Genomic DNA, 22,375 nt, shown 5'->3' with positions numbered 1-22,375 from the left:
CCCTTGATGCGTTCGATTACGCACAGGCGAGTTTAAATCGATGCGGACCAGGAGGAAGGTTTGAGTTCTGTTCAGTTCATTTTATACGTGTTTTGTTCATATTTTAAGCATTTTTGTAATATTATGTTGTTACATGTGTCCTGTTTTAATTGCATGTACAATTAAAAAAAAGAATTAATTCTAAAGAAAATGGAATTTTTTATGAATTAGCCAAACCCATACAAACATATGAAACATTTCCAGAAACATTAGATGATGTCAATAATCAATGTGTGAAACGCCACCTTTAGAAATGCCACCTTTAGAACCTTTATATATTTAATTCATATATATTTTACAATATGACAACAGCAATCAGACACTCTTGAATACAGTTTCGCTTCATATACGTATTGGAATCCCTCTTCAATGTTTATTAGCCCAAAGAGTTCACTTACCTATAATTTGCCTAAAGCTGTACATTTAATACTTAGTGTGCATGCTGGATTAAAAGCAATGTGGTTCATTCAGACACTTATATGCAGAATCTTCTCTGTGTTCTTTAGGCTACGCAATCTGGCTGCTGATGAAACATCTCAAGAAAAGAACATTTCCTCCAAGAGATGATGTTGAAATATGTTGTGAACTATCCACATGTTCCTTTAAAAACATCAATACTGTTTAAAAAGATGCACCTGTGTTTTAGCCCACATTATACCAGTGAGAATATATATATATATATGTGTGTGCGTGTATATTATATTATTATGTAAACAGTCTTGCGTGCATCTCAGAAACCTGTCAATAACATGTCCGGGTCACATTTATCCTTAAAATCAATAGAATTTTTTTTCATTAATTAGTAATTAATTACCAACTGCTAATTACATATTCTACAATGTAATTAGATTACTGTACTAATTACTCTGTCTGAAAAGTAGTTGCATTACTTATTACACAGCCTCGACCAGATGAACAATATAAGGATAGACATGAAACTGTTCTTATTATTCTTTCAAATAAATCATATAAAATCTAATAAATTATTCATGAGCTGGACAAAGAATTTAAAGGGGCAGCGTTAAATTAGAAAACATATATTTTAACATAACATTAAATTTCGATTTTATGTTCACTGTTGTTTTATATATAATTTTTCTGTAGTCTATACAGTATTTAACGCAATTACATCAGGAGTAACTGTAATTAAATTACTGAAAAATTATGAGTAATCCCTTACTTTACTTTTTTAAATGAAAATACTGTCTGTAATGAAGTAATTTTTCCTATATTACAGTAAAAGGGATATTACAATAACCCAATGATTATAATGATTTACTGTATAAAATGTAACCCATTTAATTCTTTGTTTTATGCAGTACTTTTATGTGAATGACAGAATTGCAGAAATAAGATGGATAATGTGTTTAATTATCAATGAATCAATGTTATAAAGTAAAAAATCCACAATAGCTCTCATCTTTAATAAATATAAACAAGTCTTCAGTGCTTATTAACATTCAACGTCACATGTTATTGAGAAAGTCGACTCTGCCGCCCTATTTTTTCCTCATTCTTGCAGCTGCGTGATATTCATCCGCGGGCAGATCACAGCAGCTGTTCTGCTGCTGCTGCTGTTAAAGTATCCTTCCGCGCACAGCCGGTGTGTCACAGCTGCAGCACGCGCATCTAACGGTCCGCTCTAGACCTAAAAAGACAGGCTTTAGGGCGATTTATAAGTGTTTGTGTGATAAATCTGTTTATTTTTAATCGGAAAACTTTTATCTGTCGTGTCTGGGGTGTTTTAAGCGGCGGTGTGTGTGTTTTATTGGGCACGTCATGGCTGACATCGACAAACTCAACATAGACAGCATCATTCAGCGGCTCCTCGAGGGTGAGTTTCACTTCTACAGGCGACGAAAATGAGAGCAATTGTGTTATAATATTTTGTTAATGTTACATATGGATATTTATTTGTCTGTTTTAGTTTATTTGAGTCGTATTTTAAACAGTTCACTGAGCTAACACGGTTAGCCTAGCGTTAGCTCTGCCTTGACAAAATCGACTGTCTCAAAATATTCTTCTGTCCCTACCTAGACAGCGATGTGGAAACTTGTTAGTTCCCTACCTAGACAGCGATGTGGAATCTTGACAGTTCCCTACCTAGACAGCGATGTGGGAACTTGTTAGTTCCCTACTTAGACAGCGATGTGGAATCTTGCCAGTTCCCTACCTAGACAGCAATGTGGGAACATGTTAGTTCCCTACCTAGACAGCGATGTGGGAACATGTTAGTTCCCTACCTAGACAGCGATGTGGGAACATGTTAGTTCCCTACCTAGACAGCGATGTGGAATCTGGCCAGTGCCCTACCTAGAGAGCGATGTGGAATCTGGCCAGTTCCCTACATAGACAGGGATGTGGAATCTGGCCAGTTCCCTACATAGACAGGGATGTGGAATCTGGCCAGTTCCCTACCTAGACAGGGATGTGGAATCTTGCCAGTTCCCTACCTAGAGAGCGATGTGGAAGCTTGTTAGTTCCCTACCTAGAGAGCGATGTGGAATCTGGCCAGTGCCCTACCTAGACAGGGATGTGGAATCTTGCCAGTGCCCTACCTAGACAGCGATGCGGAAACTTGTTAGTTCCCTACCTAGGCAGCGATGCGGAACCTGGCCAGTTCCCTACCTAGGCAGCGATGCGGAACCTGGCCAGTTCCCTACCTAGGCAGCGATGCGGAACCTGGCCAGTTCCCTACCTAGGCAGCGCTGCGGCACCTGGCCAGTTCCCTACCTAGGCAGCGATGCGGAAACTTGTTACTTCCCTACCTAGACAGCGATGTGGAATCTTGCCATTTCCCTACCTAGGCAGCGATGCGGAAACTAGTTAGTTCCCTACCTAGACAGCGATGCGGAACCTGGCCAGTTCCCTACCTAGGCAGCGATGCGGAAACTTGTTACTTCCCTACCTAGACAGCGATGCGGAATCTTGCCAGTTCCCTACCTAGGCAGCGATGCGGAACCTGGCCAGTTCCCTACCTAGACAGCGATGCGGAATCTTGCCAGTTCCCTACATAGACAGCGATGCGGAAACCTGTTAGTTCCCTACCTAGACAGCGATGCGGAACCTGGCCAGTTCCCTACCTAGGCAGCGATGTGGGAACTTGTTAGTTCCCTACCTAGACAGTGCTGCAGAACCTGGCCAGTTCCCTACCTAGACAGCGATGCGGAACCTGGCCAGTTCCCTACCTAGGCAGCGATGTGGGAACTTGTTAGTTCCCTACCTAGACAGTGCTGCGGAACCTGGCCAGTTCCCTACCTAGACAGCGATGTGGGAACTTGTTAGTTCCCTACCTAGACAGTGCGGTGCGTTACTCTACAGTTGTGTGAGGCTGATTACGGCGAAATAAATTGAAACATTAAAAGTTATTTCGGATAATAGAAATTGTTGCATTGATCAAGTCGCAGGGGTGCGGCTCTATTTTTCGATTGCGACTCAAGTCTCAGTGTGTGTGTAAATGCGGGTGAGCGCGAGGGCACCTTTGACAGCTTTGACCCGCCCTCAAACACTACACTAAGCGGTAGACCAATCACAACAGACTGGGACATCTGACCAATCAGAGCAGAGTATGGTCTCTGAAAGGAGGAGTTTAGAATGAATGCTTCAGGACGGACCAATCAGAGCAGAGTATGCTCTCTGAAAGGAGGAGTTTAGAATGAATGCTTTAGAACGGACCAATCAGAGCAGAGTATGCTCTCTGAAAGGAGGAGTTTAGAATGAATGCTTCAGGACGGACCAATCAGAGCAGAGTATGCTCTCTGAAAGGAGGAGTTTAGAATGAATGCTTCAGGACGGACCAATCAGAGCAGAGTATGCTCTCTGAAAGGAGGAGTTTAGAATGAATGCTTTAGAACGGACCAATCAGAGCAGAGTATGCTCTCTGAAAGGAGGAGTTCAGAACGGATCATTGAACAAGTTGTTTTTAACACTGGAGTAAAAAAGGTTCAATTATGAGCAAATTAAAGTGTTTTTTGACCTTGGATGCATGTAATTCTATTATATGAGACCTTTAAAATAAAATTAGGCACGTTTAAATACCATAATAGGTGCACTTTAATGCATGATTTTCTGTAAAGCTATAGAAATGCATTGCAATTTTGCATATTACATTGCAAATTGAATTATGCCAGTCATTAATGTGCAGCTTTGTGTGTGTTTGTTTTCATATCCGAGTATGCATATGCGTGCACCTCTTCAGCAGTACTTGTACTGGGATGAGTTTTTGTGGAAAAACAATGCAGTGACTTCACCGTCATAGTTAGAAACACGTTCACAAAATGTGCTTGTGTGTATCAGTAATTTTTTAATGCTTGCGTCATCATTTGCCTCAAAGCCAAAACCATAAGGGCAAGTTTTAGGACTTTGTTTACCACTCACCTAGCTTGAGTGTTTCTTTGATCAAGGAGGATGTGCTGTTCTGTCTTTTTAGTGGAGAACTGCTGTGACAAACTGACTCCGTCTCAAGCTTTCTGGAACAATTTAATTGGGGGGGATGGGAGGAGCAATTCTCAAATCAACTGAGAGACGCAGCTTCTCGGAGAGCACCTTAAAACTCTCTGCAAGATGTTGCGTCTCTTTAAAGCTTTAAGTTTAGTCCTTTTATGCACCGCTGCTGTTTAAGCCATCAAAGCACCACGTCAACAAAAATACATTTCAAGACGATCACTGTCAGATGTTAAATCCATTACTGTGAGTAATGCTCTCATATTTGATAACCCACTAAATAGTCATTCTTCTCATATAATAAGATTACACAGACACAGTGGGAACTCATTTGGTCTAAATGACTCATTCATTCCACTTTAGCAGCTGTACCATGAAACCTCACGGCTATATCCATAGACATATGGAAGTGTCATTTGCCTAATATAGTGCAGTACACCCACACTGGTGATGTTACTGGACCATCAAGTAGATCTATATATATATATATATATATATATATATATATATATATATATATAAAAATGTTTTGTTAAGTTCAATAAAAGAATTGTTTGTATTTTAATAACCATGTGGTAATGGCTATTTTTTGTTTTTGTTTCTCCCTTTTTCGCCCCAATGTGGAACGCCCAATTCCCAATGCACACCAAGTCCTCGTGGTGGCGTAGTGACTCTCCTCAATCCGGGTGGCGGAGGACGAATCTCAGTTGCCTCCGTGTCTGAGACCTTCAATCTGTGCATCTTATCACGTGGCTTGTTGAGCCGTTACCATGGAGACGGCGCATGTGGAGGCTTCACGCTATTCTCCGGCATCCACGCACAACTCACCACACGCCCCACCGAGAGCGAGAACCACATTATAGTGACCACGAGGAGGTTACCCCATGTGACTCTACCCTCCCTAGCAACCGGCCATATTTGGTTGCTTAGGAGACCTGGCTGGAGTCACTCAGCACACCCTGGATTCAAACTCGTGACTCCAGGGTTGATAGTCAGCATCAATACTCACTGAGATACCCAGGGGCGGCTTGAGACGATAATTAAAAAATTCAGAATATCTGACAATTTATTGGCCTTGGCAATATATCGGTCGACCGCTAGTCTAGGCCTCCTATACAGTCATAATGCCCAGCCCTAGCTTTCAGTAACAAGCAAAAAGTGCTTCAGTCCAGATCTGCAGAACTCTAGCCATGGCATGAATTTCTGTGTGCCAGTTGCTCAAAACAAGTGGTAAAAATAGACCTGTTTTGCAGTAACAGGCCAGTGTAGTGCACAGGCCAGGCTTTGACTATTCCCTGGAGTTCTGGTGCAATAAAAATTTGATTGATGTGAAAACTGTGAATGCTGAAAGCAGGAAAGCGTAGATGGAGAACTGAGATGAACCGGGTCGCTTTTGCAAAGAGATGGCTGGCCATGCAAGGCGCTAGCCTGCCATTGGGAGCAACTCATATCGGTATATTTTAGTTATAATGTCTGTATAATTATAATCTCATCTAACCCTGTTAAATATATGAGTCAAATGAGTCAGTTGATCTCATTTAACGTAACATGGGATCACATTAAACTGTAATGATGATGATGACGCAAGAGCAGCACAGCAGCTCCCGACTAACGGAGAAGAGGAAGAATTACACAAATCACAGTCTAAATGCACTCTAAACTTTCCAAACAGCTTCAGGTGATGTAGATCCCAAAGTATGAGGGAATTATACCAAAAAACAAATAAGTAAATTCAGAAGCACTCTCATTGTGGAATAAGCAGAGATGGAGCTCTTTAAAGGAAACACCCCGGCATTACATCTTTAATGCGGTTATATTGAATGCGTTACATCTTTAACGCGGTTATATTTAATGCGCTACATCTTTAATGCGGTTATATTTAATGCGTTACATCTTTAACGCGGTTATATTTAATGCGTTACATCTTTAATGTGGTTATATTGAACGCGCTACATCTTTAACACTGTTTTATTTAATGCGGTTATATTTAATGCACTACATCTTTAATGTGGTTATATTGAATGAGTTACATCTTTAACGCGGTTATATTGAATGCGTTACATCTTTAACGCGGTTATATTGAATGCGCTACAACTTTAATGTGGTTATATTGAATGCGTTACATCTTTAACGCGGTTATATTTAATGCGTTACATCTTTAACGCGGTTATATTTAATGCGCTACATCTTTAATGCGGTTATATTGAATGCGCTACATCTTTAACACTGTTTTATTTAATGCGTTACATCTTTAATGCGGTTATATTTAATGCGCTACATCTTTAATGTGGTTATATTGAATGAGTTACATCTTTAACGCGGTTATATTGAATGCGCTACATCTTTAACGGTTTTATTTAATGCGCTACATCTTTAACGCGGTTTTATTTAATGCGTTACATCTTTAATGCGGTTATATTGAATGCACTACATCTTTAATGCGGTTATATTGAATGCACTACATCTTTAATGTGGTTATATTGAATGCGTTACATCTTTAACGCGGTTATATTGAATGCGCTACATCTTTAATGCGGTTATATTTAATGCGTCACATCTTTAACGCGGTTATATTGAATGCGCTACATCTTTAATGCGGTTATATTGAATGCGTCACATCTTTAACGCGGTTATATCGAATGCGCTACATCTTTAACGCGGTTATGTTGAATGCGCTACATCTTTAATGCGGTTATATTGAATGCGTCACATCTTTAACGCGGTTATATTGAATGCGCTACATCTTTAATGCGGTTATATTTAATGCGTTACATCTTTAATGCGGTTATATTGAATGCGTTACATCTTTGACGCGGTTATATTGAATGCGCTACATCTTTAATGTGGTTATATTGAATGCGTTACATCTTTAACGCGGTTATATTGAATGCGCTACATCTTTAACACGGTTTTATTTAATGCGTTACATCTTTAACGCGGTTATATTTAATGCGCTACATCTTTAACACGGTTTTATTTAATGCGTTACATCTTTAATGCGGTTATATTTAATGCGCTACATCTTTAATGTGGTTATATTGAATGCGTTACATCTTTAACGCGGTTATATTGAATGCGTTACATCTTTAACGCGGTTATAGTGAATGCGTTACATCTTTAACGCGGTTATATTGAATGCGTTACATCTTTAACGCGGTTATATTGAATGCGCTACATCTTTAACACGTTTTATTTAATGCGTTACATCTTTAATGCGGTTATATTGAATGCACTACATCTTTGATGCGGTTATATTGAATGCATTACATCTTTAACGCGGTTATATTGAATGCGCTACATCTTTGACGCGGTTATATTGAATGCGTTACATCTTTGATGCGGTTATATTGAATGCGGTACATCTTTAACACGGTTATATTGAATGCGTTACATATTTGATGCGGTTATATTGAATGCACTACATCTTTAATGCGGTTATATTGAATGCGCTACATCTTTGATGCGGTTATATTGAATGCGTTACATCTTTGATGCGGTTATATTGAATGCGTTACATCTTTAACGCGGTTATATTGAATGCGCTACATCTTTAATGCGGTTATATTGAATGCGTTACATCTTTGATGCGGTTATATTGAATGCGTCACATCTTTGATGCGGTTATATTGAATGCGTTACATCTTTGATGCGGTTATATTGAATGCGTTACATCTTTGATGCGGTTATATTGAATGCGTCACATCTTTAACACGGTTATATTGAATGCGCTACATCTTTAATGCGGTTATATTGAATGCGTTACATCTTTAATGCAGATATATTGAATGCACTACATCTTTGATGCGGTTATATTGAATGCGTCACATCTTTGATGCGGTTATATTGAATGCGTCACATCTTTGATGCGGTTATATTGAATGCGTCACATCTTTGATGCGGTTATATTGAATGCGTTACATCTGTAATGCGGTTATATTGAATGCGTTACATCTTTAATGCGGTTATATTGAATGCGCTACATCTTTAATGCGGTTATATTGAATGCGTTACATCTTTGATGCGGTTATATTGAATGCGCTACATCTTTAATGCGGTTATATTGAATGCGTTACATCTTTGATGCGGTTATATTGAATGCGTTACATCTGTAATGCGGTTATATTTAATTTAATTTAATTTAATTTGAGGTATAAATGCTAATCTGTCCTGAATGCAACCTGGTACTCCATTCAAACAATGGATAATTCTGCTCGAAATGTTGCTTTTGTGCTTGTATAAAATGTCAGCTGTGTCTGGGAGAGGTTTTATTTGAACTTTCTTGACCACTTGTGATCGGATCATATGATATGCATCAATAGAATAATGTAGGAATTTAGCATTATCCATCGGGACATAAATGGTTCATTTTGTAATTGTCTGCACGTCTTTAGTTACATCAGCAGAAAAATCCCTGCAGATAATGGAAACCGTCTTGATAATGGTGTCGCCTTGTTCCCCTGCTTAGGTTAACCAAAAGGATTCTGACGACTTTTTATGGGGCATTGGGGAAGGGTACGTGCAGTCTGACACAACTGGTCGCCTGTGCACGTAAATATACCTGCCCGCTCTTGTGTCAGCAGTACACGTACACAGCTCAGCGCATGCCGTGATTTGAATTGGACCCCTAGTGTCACTTCTTCAACACAACGTCGAAGTGAGCGACAGACGGTTAATGTTTAGGTTACGGATGTAACCTCCGTTCCCTGATGGAGGGAACGAGACGTTGTGTCCTCCCGGCCACGTCGCTGAGCCGAGCCACAGTAAGTGGCTGGTCCATTCCGGCTCCTCAGAAAACTCCTGAATGAACTCGACGTATTTCTCCGCTTTTATACCCGTATGTCCGGGGTGGGGTATGCAAATACAGTCTGCGTAATTCCCATTGGCATATTTGCCGCTCAAGAGAGACCCCTAGCGTTGCTTCTTCGACACAACGTTGAAGTGAGCGACAGATGGGGAATTTTTTTTTTATTTGGAATAATTTGCGCAGATACTCTACGTCGAGCAAAATAAGGCCAGAGACAGATTTTGTCTTTAAATCCCAAATGTTGTCGTCTTTTACGGCAGTAGGCCAAACGGTTGCTCTTTGCGAATGTTAGCAGTGGAGAAACATCAGATTCTGCCCAGTCTTTTTTCAACATTGAGCCTTGAGTGTCATTAACCTGCTGGTAGGGATATACTTTGGTTGACTGCTTGTGTGTGTTTTTGCAGTGAGAGGGTCGAAGCCTGGCAAGAACGTTCAGCTGCAGGAAAACGAGATCCGTGGATTGTGTCTGAAATCCCGTGAGATCTTCCTCAGCCAGCCCATCCTACTGGAGCTAGAAGCACCTCTGAAGATCTGCGGTGAGTAACAAACTTCCTTCTGCTCTTCTACCACAAAACAACAGATGAGGTCCAAATATAATATGCTTTGTGTATCCTTTATTTTCACATCCACACAAGATATGCAGGAGGAGCATATTTAAAACACCACACTATAAACACATAGAACTGATGACGGGACGTTCGTTATTGGAAGTCGCCCTGAAGCAGCAAAGCATCCCGACACCATCACACCACCACCATCATGCTTGACCGTAGGTTTGATTGACGGCAGATGTAACAGGACGCCTTTCTTCCAAACAGTTCTACTTCCGACTCATCAGTCCACAGAGTATTCTCACAAAATGTTTGAGGATCATCAAGGTGTGTTTTGGCAAAATTCAGACGAGCCTTAATGTGCTTCTATGTTAGCAGTGGGTTCCGCCTCGCCACTCTTCCGTGGATGTCATCATTGCCCCGTGTCTTTCTGACCGTGGAGTCATGAACGGTGACCTTTACTGATACGAGAGACGCCTGCAGTTCTTGGATGTTGCCCTTGGGTTTTTAGTGATATCCTGGATGAGTCGTCGCGGTGCTCTTGGAGGGCTTTTGGAAGGACGGCCACTTCTGGGAAGGTTCACTACTGTGTCAAGTGTTCTCCATTTGGAGATAATGGCTCTCACTGGGGTTCTTTGGAGTCCAAGAGCCTTTGAAATCGCTTTGTAACCCTTCCCAGACTGATGTACTCTGTGCGTGCGCGCGTGCGTGTGTGTGCACACAGGGTTTCCGCAGGTCTTAAATAGTCTTAATTCGCCTTCTGCCAAATCAGGCCATAAAAAGGTCTTAAATCGGAGCAACAAGTCTTTAATTCATAAGGTCATGGCATTAAATGTTGTATGAGGGATTGTTTTCTCATTGCGTTTAAGGTGACCAGACGTCCCGTTTGGAAGAGGTGTGTCCCGGTGTCCCGACAATTCTCTAAACATTGTAATTATGTCCTGGTTTCAGCTGGTAGGCTCACTGATGTTTTTCTGCTTTCATTTGATGGACTAATTTTCCTTCTCGCTATTGTCTTTGGTATCATTTGCAGAAGCAATTTCGAAGCGTCACATGTTGATTTGACGATACTTTCATTCTAGTCTTTCTGCAAATCTGCTGAAATGTATCTGGATACCACGGCAATGATGTCAAACTCTCAATGATGTGTGCACTCCTTATCATCCTGTCATTCAGCACAAGTAGAAATGCACCAATAAAAAACGTGTTTTCAACCACAAGCTTGAAGAAGCCGCTCCATTTCTTCGTGCAGCACGTGAATATGTAAGCGAGTATTTTTCTGTCATTTTCCCACGAGCACGGAGGTCAATCAGACAAGGTGTCAATCAGACACTTATATGTTCAGATGTGGGGGTTGAATTTAGATTTTTTTTTCATCCCTAATATATATATATATTTATTTATGACTTGATGAACACGAACCAAAAGAGAATATTCATAGCAAAAGATATATGAATAAACAGATGAATGAATAAGTCTGTCATCATCACATCAGTGCAGCAATGTCTTCACATTATGTAACACTCGAGGTAAATGACAAAACATTAGTACATTATAAGTTTGATTACACTCATGCATTTGACAGATTGAGCCATGTTCAAAGCTGTTGCGAAATAGCCGATATGTGCACATATGTAACCGCACATCAGTTCAATTCTGCATGTGCCAAACATGAACTATTTACAGTTGCTACAGTTTTGCACTCGGTGTTGGACTTTTTAAATCATGCTGTGGATATATTGCGTTATAAACGTTAAAATAAAACCTCACATTTCTACTGCTGCACGGTATATGCCGTCATAACTGCCCAACCCTAGTTTAAGTGTGATTTCAGATGCCTGAAAACAAAGAGCTGTTTTACTGTAGGTGATTAGCTCTTACGAGGAGACTCGTGCATTTAGTTTAATTGCTGTTACATCATGTCATTAAATAGTCTCACAGTTGAGTCAGTTCAACGCCTGGTGATGATATAATCAGAACAGTGATTGAGATGCTCTCCTCTCCACAGGTGACATCCACGGGCAGTACTACGACCTGCTCCGGCTCTTTGAGTATGGAGGATACCCGCCTGAGAGCAACTACCTGTTCCTGGGGGATTATGTGGATCGGGGGAAACAGTCTCTGGAGACCATCTGCCTGCTGTTGGCCTACAAGATCAAATACCCCGAGAACTTCTTCCTGTTGAGAGGGAACCACGAGTGTGCTTCTATCAATCGCATCTATGGCTTCTACGATGAATGTGAGTGTACATGAGAGAGTTTACTGGCTGACTAGGGGTGTTGTATGAAATGCCATTCACACTTTATGTGCATCTTGTGAATGAAGGCAAAACAATGCCAAGTGAAATGGATACAATCATGCAATGTTTATTTTATGTTGTTTTGAAATATAATAATAACGGAAAACAGGAAAAAATATCCCCCATCGTGATTATCTCCCCCTTTATGATGACATTATTACCACTCGTTTCTCTACTGTTTTGCGCTACATCTCTGTGCTCTGCATATTTTCACACAATATACAGATTTACATTTGAGATAAAACCTATTTAGATTTTTTTCGGGATATGCTGTTTGTCTCACGAATCTCAGTTGCATCCACGTCTGAGACCGTCGATCCGCGCATCTTATCACGTTACTTGTTGAGTGCGTTACCACGGAGACGTAGCACGTGTGGAGGCTTCACGCTATTCTCCGCGGCATCCACACACGACTCTCCACGTGACCCATCGAGAGCGAGAACAACATTATAGCGACCACGAGGAGGTTACCCCATGTGACTCTACCCTCCCTAGCAACCGGGCCAATTTGGTTGCTAAGGAGACTTGGCTTGAGTCACTCAGCACGCCCTGGATTCAAACTCGTGACTCCAGGTTTGATAGTCAGCGTCAATAGTCGTTTATGGTTTTGATGGATTGTTTGGCTGTAGTGTGTGTATGTGTGTGTATGTATGTGAGTGATTGAGTGAGAGAGTGTGTGTGTGTGTGTGTGTGTGTGTGTGTGTGTGTGTATGTATGAGAGTGAGTGAGTGAGAGAGAGAGTGTGTGTGTGTGTGTATGTATGTGAGTGAGTGAGAGTGTGTGTGTGTGTGTGTGTATATGTATGTGAGTGAGAGAGTGTGTGTGTGTGTGTGTGTGTGTGTGTGTGTATATGTATGAGAGTGAGTGAGTGAGAGAGTGTGTGTGTGTGTGTGTGTGTGTATGTATGTGAGTGAGTGAGAGAGAGAGTGTGTGTGTATATGTATGAGAGTGAGTGAGTGAGAGAGAGAGAGTGTGTGTGTGTATGTATGTGAGTGAGTGAGAGTGTGTGTGTGTGGGTGTATATGTATGTGAGTGAGTGAGTGAGAGAGAGTGTGTGTGTATGTATGTGAGTGAGTGAGAGAGTGTGTGTGTGTGTATGTATGTGAGTGAGTGAGAGAGTGTGTGTGTGTGTGTGTATATGTATGTGAGTGAGTGAGTGAGTGTGTGTGTGTATATGTATGTGAGAGTGTGTGTGTGTGTGTGTGTATATGTATGTGAGTGAGTGAGAGAGAGTGTGTGTGTGTGTGTGTATGTGAGTGAGTGAGAGAGAGTGTGTGTGTGTATGTATGAGAGTGAGTGAGTGAGTGAGAGAGAGTGTGTGTGTGTGTGTGTGTGTGTGTGTGTGTGTGTGTGTATGTATGTGAGTGAGTGAGAGAGCGTGCGTGTGTGTGTGTGTGAGAGAGCGTGTGTGTGTGTGTGTGTGTGTATGTGAGTGAGTGAGAGAGTGTGTGTATATGTATGTGAGTGAGTGAGAGAGTGTGTGTGTGTGTGTGTGTATGTATGTATGTGAGTGAGAGAGTGTGTGTGTGTGTGTGTGAGTGTGTGTGTATGTATGTGAGTGAGTGAGAGAGTGTGTGTGAGTGTGTGTGTGTGTGTGTGTGTGTGTGTGAGTGTGTGTGTATGTGAGTGAGTGAGAGAGTGTGTGTGTGTGTGTATGTATGTGAGTGAGTGAGTGAGTGAGTGAGAGAGTGTTTGTGAGTGTGTGAGAGAGAGTGTGTTTGTGTGTGTATGTGAGTGAGTGAGAGAGTGTGTGTATGTGAGTGAGTGAGAGAGTGTGTGTATGTGTGTGTATATGTATGTGAGTGAGTGAGAGAGTGTGTGTGTGTGTGTGTGTGTGTGTGTGTGTGTGTGTGTGTATATGTATGTGAGTGAGTGAGAGAGTGTGTGTGTGTGTGTGTGTGTGTGTGTATATGTATGTGAGTGAGTGAGAGAGTGTGTGTGTGTGTGTGTATGTATGTGAGTGAGTGAGAGAGTGTGTGTGTGTGTGTGTGTGTATATGTATGTGAGTGAGTGAGAGAGTGTGTGTGTGTGAGTGTGTGTGTATGTATGTGAGTGAGTGAGAGAGTGTGTGTGTGTGTGTGTATGTATGTGAGTGAGTGAGTGAGTGAGTGAGAGAGTGTGTGTGAGTGTTTGTGAGTGTGTGAGAGAGAGTGTGTGTGTGTGTGTATGTGAGTGAGTGAGAGAGTGTGTGTGTGTGTGTGTATGTGAGTGAGTGAGAGAGTGTGTGTATGTGTGTGTATATGTATGTGAGTGAGTGAGAGAGTGTGTGTGTGTGTGTGTGTGTGTGTGTATGTATGTGAGTGAGTGAGAGAGTGTGTGTGATCTGTGTATGTATGTGTGTGGTGTGAGTGAGTGTATATGTAGGTGTGAGTGTGTGAGTGAGTTTGTGTGAGTGTGTGTTGAGGTGAAGAGGAGCTGGTGTATATTTTTAGCATGCTGCTCTCTGTCCCCGAAGAGCTCTTTTTACACTTTAACTGCTCAATCACAATAACAAATCATTGACATATTTTCAACCACATATTTGCAATGTTGTGTGTTTAGGCAGGAGACGTTACAACATCAAGCTGTGGAAGACGTTTACGGACTGTTTCAACTGTCTGCCCATCGCCGCCATTGTGGATGAGAAGATCTTCTGTTGCCATGGAGGTGGGTGTGCCGCTGTAACCGAGACAACAGAACAAACATTCAGCTGCTAAAGAACAAACAGTGACTCATCATTAATGTGGAGTAGAGCGAATCGGGATGTATGCATATCAACTAAAAACTGAAAACGTTTTATGCGCTTTGGCTGTTCGTTTACACGACAACAGCGTTTTTCGGCCTGAAAATGCAAACTTTTGAAAACATTGCCATTAGCGTCTCTGTGTAAACATACATAAACACAATTTCTGTAAACAGTGACGTCATGCGCACGTGTATTACATGTTCAGTCTATAGGCATGAACTTCGAGAACTTCAACATGAGATCACCATTTGGAGTCCTTAAAAAGGTGGCGTGCTTTATAGTCCTGGGTCACTTGTAGTAATAAAGCGAACTTATCATCCGCCCAGACAAAATTGCTCGATGCTTTCGCCATCTGCATTGTTTGTATTCGCCGCTCTGTAGAAGAACGCTTATGTGCACAGGCATGTAGTGTTTCTTTAAAAAGTGACATCACCAACTACTGGCCTGGCATGCATAAGACAGCGCTTTTAGTCATTTTAGCAGATTCATGTGAACGGGGATCGTTCCAGCGGGTCCACAAGGGGTGCTAAATTACGAAAACACTTAAAACGTTAAAGTCCCCGTATTCATGGGTCAGGCATATGAGGTATCGTTTGAAAGCTTAGAATCGGAACTTTTCAGTAAATACCATCGCTTTTGCATTCATGCTACACAAAATGATTCCTTAAACAAATCGCATCACAAATTAGAGGTAATGGGGTACAAATATTGATATGAATATAAAAGTAGGTATGCACTGACATTTCGGCGGCTGAAAGAGGAAAAGAAGCAGAAACTCTTGGCCGAAGATCTGAACAAAAACTGTTAGTTTAAGAAGTTATTGAGAAACTGACATAAACAGAAGCTAATGTTTAAATATATATTGATGGTAACCAGAGTTTTAAATATTTTCATAAGAATCACAAAGTGAAATAGGATCAGAATAAGTCATCAAATGCATACTCTTTATGCACCGATCACTGCTGCTGTAAGCCCCAAATAGCTAAAATCATTATATCTGCTTTTACCTTAGACAGCTGTCTAAAAAATGAGCAATTGTTTACTTGTCTCTAATCTTGATTTTGTGAATAATCTCAGCTTTAAATGACACCAGCTTTTCATTGAGCTTGTAGTCCACTCAGAGGCCGAGATATTCAATGAAATAATGAGGGTGGTGCTTGAACTGAACATTAGACTGAATGTCTATGGACATCTGTGAGATCTGAATATTGTGATTTGTTCTAGTGCTTGCTGCCATCTAGTGGAATGAAATGAGACTTCTCAAAGTGAGATGGTGTGAACAGAACCAGAATTACATGCTTACAAAGTTGAGACATAAAAAACAAACATTCTGTTTATCATAAGATCATAAACACGTACAAATCAATATTTATTTTATGAATGATTGGTGTCTTTTTTATTTTTATTTGAGGTGTTTTTTGAAAAAATAAGACCATAGTGTGTGTGAATAGTGAGCTTTTAAATTTGAGTGTGAAAAATTGCAAGCGGCAGCCCAGAAATGCATACATTTTCAAAATACTGTGTTTTTTTTTTTAAATAAAACTATTAGATGATATAATTGATTACATAATAATAATCTAAATTAGGAAATAGAATTAAAAATAAATGCACATATTTTCATTATAAATAATACAATTATGTAAATAAAATTATGTACAAAAATGAAGAGAGACATTACAGGAGAGCGCGTTTGATTATTGTGATGCAATGTGGCATAATAAACGTGTACCGCTAGAAAGTTTCAACTAAACTAAATCTTTGTTTCATCCTGTTTGTTGCCGTTCCTCAGGCTTGTCTCCAGACCTGCAGTCCATGGAGCAGATCAGAAGAATCATGAGACCCACAGATGTTCCTGATCAGGGTCTCTTGTGTGACCTGCTGTGGTCTGATCCAGACAAGGATGTTCTGGGATGGGGAGAGAACGACCGAGGAGTGTCCTTCACCTTTGGAGCTGAAGTGGTGGCCAAATTCCTGCACAAACACGACCTGGATCTCATCTGCAGGGCCCATCAGGTGAGTCTCCTCAGAGGCATGTGTGCTCCGCTGCAGGCAGAGGCGTTGGTTTGGGGTCTTTCAGAATATTTGATATTCATAATTGTACAAAGAAATTGTTTATGTGAAAACTATCTGGAATGCCCAATACCCAAGTCCTCATGGTGGCGTAGTGACTCGCCTCGATCTCAGTTGCCTCCGCGTCTGAGACCGTCAAAACGCGCATCTTATCACATGGCTTGTTGAGCGTGTTACCACGGAGACGTAGCGTGTGTGGAGGCTTCATGCTATTCTCCACGGCATTCCACGCTCGACTCACCACACGCCCCACCGAGAGCGAGGAGGATACCCCATGTGACTCTACCCTCCCTAGCAACCGGCCCAATTTGGTTGCTAAGGAGACCTGACTGGAGTCACTCAGCACACCCTGGATTCAAACTCGCGACTCCAGGTGTGCTAGTCAGAGTCTTGTGTATCTTGGTTTTCCACCAAGCTATAGGGGCGCATACCCATGCTTATAAATCTAGCAATGGATGCTGATATCATGTCCGAACTTGAACTAGCAGCTACCACAATTGCAGCTCCAGCCTTAATAAGGTGGCGCCTGTGGAGATGGTTGCTGAGATTCGTTGTATTCCCGAAGTACTTCAGCTCGAATTTACAGTGTCTGTAAACTGAGGCGGACTCCCGACACGGGACCTGTACGGGTTCAGATCCACGCTTTATACGGTCAGCCGTGTCCGGCTTGGGTCCCATACTATTGCTGCGGGTCCCAGGTCTGATGATGTCACGGTACAACTATGACGATCAGCCTATAATCCCGCCCATGTTGAGGCGGCACTAAACCGCAGTGGAAAAGCAAGCTCGGAAAAGTCAAGCGAGTCGAGTCGAAACGTAACGTGCCGTGGAAAAGTGACAATATAGACTGGTCCAGTCCGGGTCCAGCATTTCTCGGTTCTGCATGGTTATGGGTCCAAGCTTTCAAATAATAGACGGGTCTCTTTGGGTTCGGGAACAAATGTTTGGACCCGTGAAGACCTCTACTGACTGATTTTGGTCATATTTAAGGTATAAATTTGAATGTAGTTTCTCGCCCTAATATGCGTAAATATTGCTGTTTTATAACTGTTTTGTTTTATTGGTGCATCTAAATGTAAATGATTAAATATCACGGATTGCAGCATGAAGCATCTACATGTTTCCATTGAGTCATTTTATATCACGATAACAATATATATCACAATATGTAGATTTTTTGGGGGGAAATCAATACAAATTGGTAAATACTGTATATTACGGAAGCGCTGAGAAAAAATTAAAATTGTCCAAAAGTCCAAAATACATAAAAAAAAAAAAAGTCTCTTTACAGGGACAATCCTGGTAGCCAAGGTTGGTACCGTATTCCTTTTTTTGAAGAGAGAAAAAAAATTACAACATTTTAAGAGAGAAAAAAAAAAATTTAAGAGGAAAAAAAATTTTTTTTGAAGAGAAACTTTTTTTTTTTTCCTTTTTTTTTTTGAAGAGTGCTAAAAAAAATTTAAGAGGAAAAAAAAAAAACATTTTAAGAGAGAAAAAAATTTAAGACTTTGGCTCAGGAACGAACTGATACACAATTATTTATTTTTTCACCATTTTTATTTATTTTTCACCTGGCTGTTCAAGGCTTCCGTAGTATATTAAATTACCATATTGTAATGCTTATTTTGGGATAATCCAGGCAGTGAATTAAATACTTCCTTTTACATACATTTCTCTTTATTTGGGGAAAAAACTAGGTTTTAAATCCTTCTATTATGCCACATTTCAGTCTGAGTTATTGTTATTATTATTATTATTATTATAAGCTTTCCTGAAGAAATGCAAAAAAATAAAAAAAGTAATAAAATATAATCCAATGAAAATAAACCTAAACACATCTTGCAAAAAAAATATAGAATTATGTCAGAATTAATGCAGAGTGCATCTTTTGGCTTTCGTAATATTCTTTTGCGTGCTTCGTTTTGAGGCGGTAGAACAAATTGTTCGGTGTCGGCTTTTTTGACCCTACACCACAACTGTCACACCTGTTTTAATAACAAGCTCCTCTTCATTTGTCTTGTTTGTTCCCAGAGTTTCCAGTTAGTGTTTAAAGCTCCTGTGTGTGTGTTCCTGTAGGTGGTGGAAGACGGTTACGAGTTCTTTGCTAAGAGACAGCTGGTGACTCTGTTCTCCGCACCAAACTACTGCGGAGAGTTTGACAACGCTGGAGCCATGATGAGCGTAGACGAGACCCTCATGTGCTCTTTTCAGGTACACTGACCGTCCGTCTTTCTACCATCAGCGTTGACGTGTTTTTAGCAGTGCCATCACATGTCGTCTGCTGTTCTACAGATTTTGAAACCAGCCGAGAAGAAGAAACCAAACTCCAGCCGTCCGGTGACTCCACCCAGGAACATGGTCACCAAACAGGCCAAAAAATGAGCTGGCCGGTGTGACCCGTCCGGACTTGTATCATACAGTCTCCATGCGTCACAGCGTTGGAGTCGCGCTTTACGGTCACTTAGACTGACTCTGAACTGTTTGTTTGTTTTTGTAGCATTTTCCTTCTGTTTACCGTCCTTTTCCCCCACGACCCGTGGAGCGGCCACTCGGATCTCAGAGGGAGCGTTTTCATTTCGAGTTTTAATGTTTTCAGTCATTCTCGGAGACGATAAAGGCTTTTATATGTTACGTCACGCAAGCTCCGCCCACCATAACCACGGCAACACCTTGTTAATAAACACAGGGATGAACCCAATCTCGGGAATTGAACGTTTTGACACGTTGTTTAAAATGATTTGCGCTCCCGATTGCTTGTTCAGACCACTGTGAACAAATGAAATGTTTTTACTCCAGTATGAAGCAAATAGCAGCGCTCTGTTTTCAACTTTAGCACCTAAATCTTTTCTGCATTTTGCATTTTTTTGTCTTGTGAACGTGCCATGAGATTTGACAAATTTTCAAACGTGTTACGGTTGTCATTATTTTGTATTTTTAATTCTTTTAAACCGTTTAGACAGGATACAGCAGTACAGAGTGTGTGTGTGTGTGTGTGTGTGTGTGTGTGTGTGTGTGTGTGTGTGTGTGTGTGTGTGTGTGTGTGTGTGTGTGTGTGTGTGTGTGTGTGTGTGTCTTTAATGAAATTAGGATTACACCAGGTGGTAACAAAGTTTAGTGCTTTCTATACAATTACAACTTTTTTGTTTTCTTATTCTGTCTCATGGTAAATGATTGTTTTTGCATCACATTATGGTCATGTTGATTTAATTTCAAAAATATGTTTTTTGTTGCATGCATCTAATATTATCAGAAAAGAACACACGGCCAGATTTGTGTGTCTGCAGAACAAAAATGGGCGTTTTCCCAATTTATCAGTTTTTCAACCGCTTTACATAATTTGCCTACTACACTGAGATTCCCCACTTTCATTGGATAGTTTAGAAACACCCACTGATTACTACACTGAGATAGTTTAGAAACGCCCATCCTGGTTTGGAAACACCCACTGATTACTACACTGAGATAGTTTAGAAACGCCCATCCTGGTTTGGAAACACCCACTGATTACTACACTGAGATTCCCCACTTTCATTGGATAGTTTAGAAACGCCCACCCTGGTTTGGAAACGCCCACTGATTACTACACTGAGATTCCCCACTTTCATTGGATAGTTTAGAAACGCCCACCCTGGTTTGGAAACGCCCACTGATTACTACACTGAGATTCCCCACTTTCATTGGATAGTTTAGAAACGCCCACCCTGGTTTGGAAACGCCCACTGATTACTACACTGAGATTCCCCACTTTCATTGGATAGTTTAGAAACGCCCATCCTGGTTTGGAAACACCCACTGATTACTACACTGAGATTCCCCACTTTCATTGGATAGTTTAGAAACGCCCATCCTGGTTTGGAAACGCCCACTGATTACTACACTGAGATTCTTCCATTGGATGTTTAGAAACGCCCACCCTGGTTTGGAAACGCCCACTGATTACTACACTGAGATTCCCCACTTTCATTGGATAGTTTAGAAACGCCCATCCTGGTTTGGAAACGCCCACTGATTACTACACTGAGATTCCCCACTTTCATTGGATAGTTTAGAAACGCCCACCCTGGTTTGGAAACGCCCACTGATTACTACACTGAGATTCCCCACTTTCATTGGATAGTTTAGAAACGCCCATCCTGGTTTGGAAACACCCACTGATTACTACACTGAGATTCCCCACTTTCATTGGATAGTTTAGAAACGCCCATCCTGGTTTGGAAACGCCCACTGATTACTACACTGAGATTCTTCCATTGGATGTTTAGAAACGCCCACCCTGGTTTGGAAACGCCCACTGATTACTACACTGAGATTCTTCCATTGGATGTTTAGAAACGCCCACCCTGGTTTGGAAACGCCCACTGATTACTACACTGAGATTCCCCACTTTCATTGGATAGTTTAGAAACGCCCATCCTGGTTTGGAAACGCCCACTGATTACTACACTGAGATTCACTTCCATTGGATAGTTTAGAAACGCCCACCCTGGTTTGGAAACGCCCACTGATTACTACACTGAGATTCCCCACTTTCATTGGATAGTTTAGAAACGCCCATCCTGGTTTGGAAACACCCACTGATTACTACACTGAGATTCCCCACTTTCATTGGATAGTTTAGAAACGCCCATCCTGGTTTGGAAACGCCCACTGATTACTACACTGAGATTCTTCCATTGGATGTTTAGAAACGCCCACCCTGGTTTGGAAACGCCCACTGATTACTACACTGAGATTCCCCACTTTCATTGGATAGTTTAGAAACGCCCACCCTGTTTAGAAACGCCCACTGATTACTACACTGAGATTCCCCACTTTCATTGGATAGTTTAGAAACGCCCATCCTGGTTTGGAAACACCCACTGATTACTACACTGAGATTCCCCACTTTCATTGGATAGTTTAGAAACGCCCACCCTGGTTTGGAAACACCCACTGATTACTACACTGAGATTCCCCACTTTCATTGGATAGTTTAGAAACGCCCATCCTGGTTTGGAAACGCCCACTGATTACTACACTGAGATTCTTCCATTGGATAGTTTAGAAATGCCCACCCTGGTTTGGAAACACCCACTGATTACTACACTGAGATTCCCCACTTTCATTGGATAGTTTAGACACGCCCATCCTGGTTTGGAAACGCCCACTGATTACTATGCTGAGATTCCCCACTTTCATTGGATAGTTTAGAAACGCCCACCCTGGTTTGGAAACGCCCACTGATTGAGAAACGCCCATTATTGTTCTGCAGATGCCTATACTTCCACAAGGCCTTGGCTTTATCTCGGGGAATGCGACACTCCGCATGTCTTCAGAATAATGTAGCTCCTCATCAGGTATATCACATCAGGAAAACGTTGCAAATTTCTACAGTATTTCATACAAGTCCTGTTTAACCCAAACTCACTGTAAATATACAGGAACTGTTTTGGCAATAATTCACA

General features: G+C 41.2%; 1 protein-coding gene and 1 long non-coding RNA gene across 2 annotated transcripts; one reads left to right on the top strand and one right to left on the bottom strand.

Moving 5' to 3' along the window:
* Window positions 1-1,633: 1,633 nt before the first annotated feature.
* Window positions 1,634-20,008, top strand: ppp1cc (protein phosphatase 1, catalytic subunit, gamma isozyme). The gene is made up of 7 exons (XM_052125507.1): window positions 1,634-1,873; window positions 9,691-9,822; window positions 11,846-12,076; window positions 14,678-14,782; window positions 16,651-16,874; window positions 19,008-19,142; window positions 19,224-20,008. The coding sequence occupies exons 1-7, from the start codon at window positions 1,819-1,821 to the stop codon at window positions 19,311-19,313; spliced, it is 972 nt and encodes a 323-aa protein (XP_051981467.1). The 5' UTR covers window positions 1,634-1,818; the 3' UTR covers window positions 19,314-20,008.
* On the bottom strand, window positions 19,913-21,843 carry LOC127643011 (uncharacterized). Its single transcript, XR_007970445.1, has 2 exons — window positions 21,700-21,843; window positions 19,913-21,271 (listed from the first exon to the last, which is right to left on the bottom strand). It is a non-coding gene; the product is annotated as an uncharacterized LOC127643011 (long non-coding RNA).
* Window positions 21,844-22,375: the final 532 nt, after the last annotated feature.

This window comes from Xyrauchen texanus, chromosome 4, assembly GCF_025860055.1.
Source record: "Xyrauchen texanus isolate HMW12.3.18 chromosome 4, RBS_HiC_50CHRs, whole genome shotgun sequence".
Lineage (NCBI taxonomy): Eukaryota > Metazoa > Chordata > Actinopteri > Cypriniformes > Catostomidae > Xyrauchen > Xyrauchen texanus.
The sequence above is the reverse complement of the archived record's forward strand: the minus strand, read 5'-3'. Positions and strand labels throughout refer to the sequence as shown.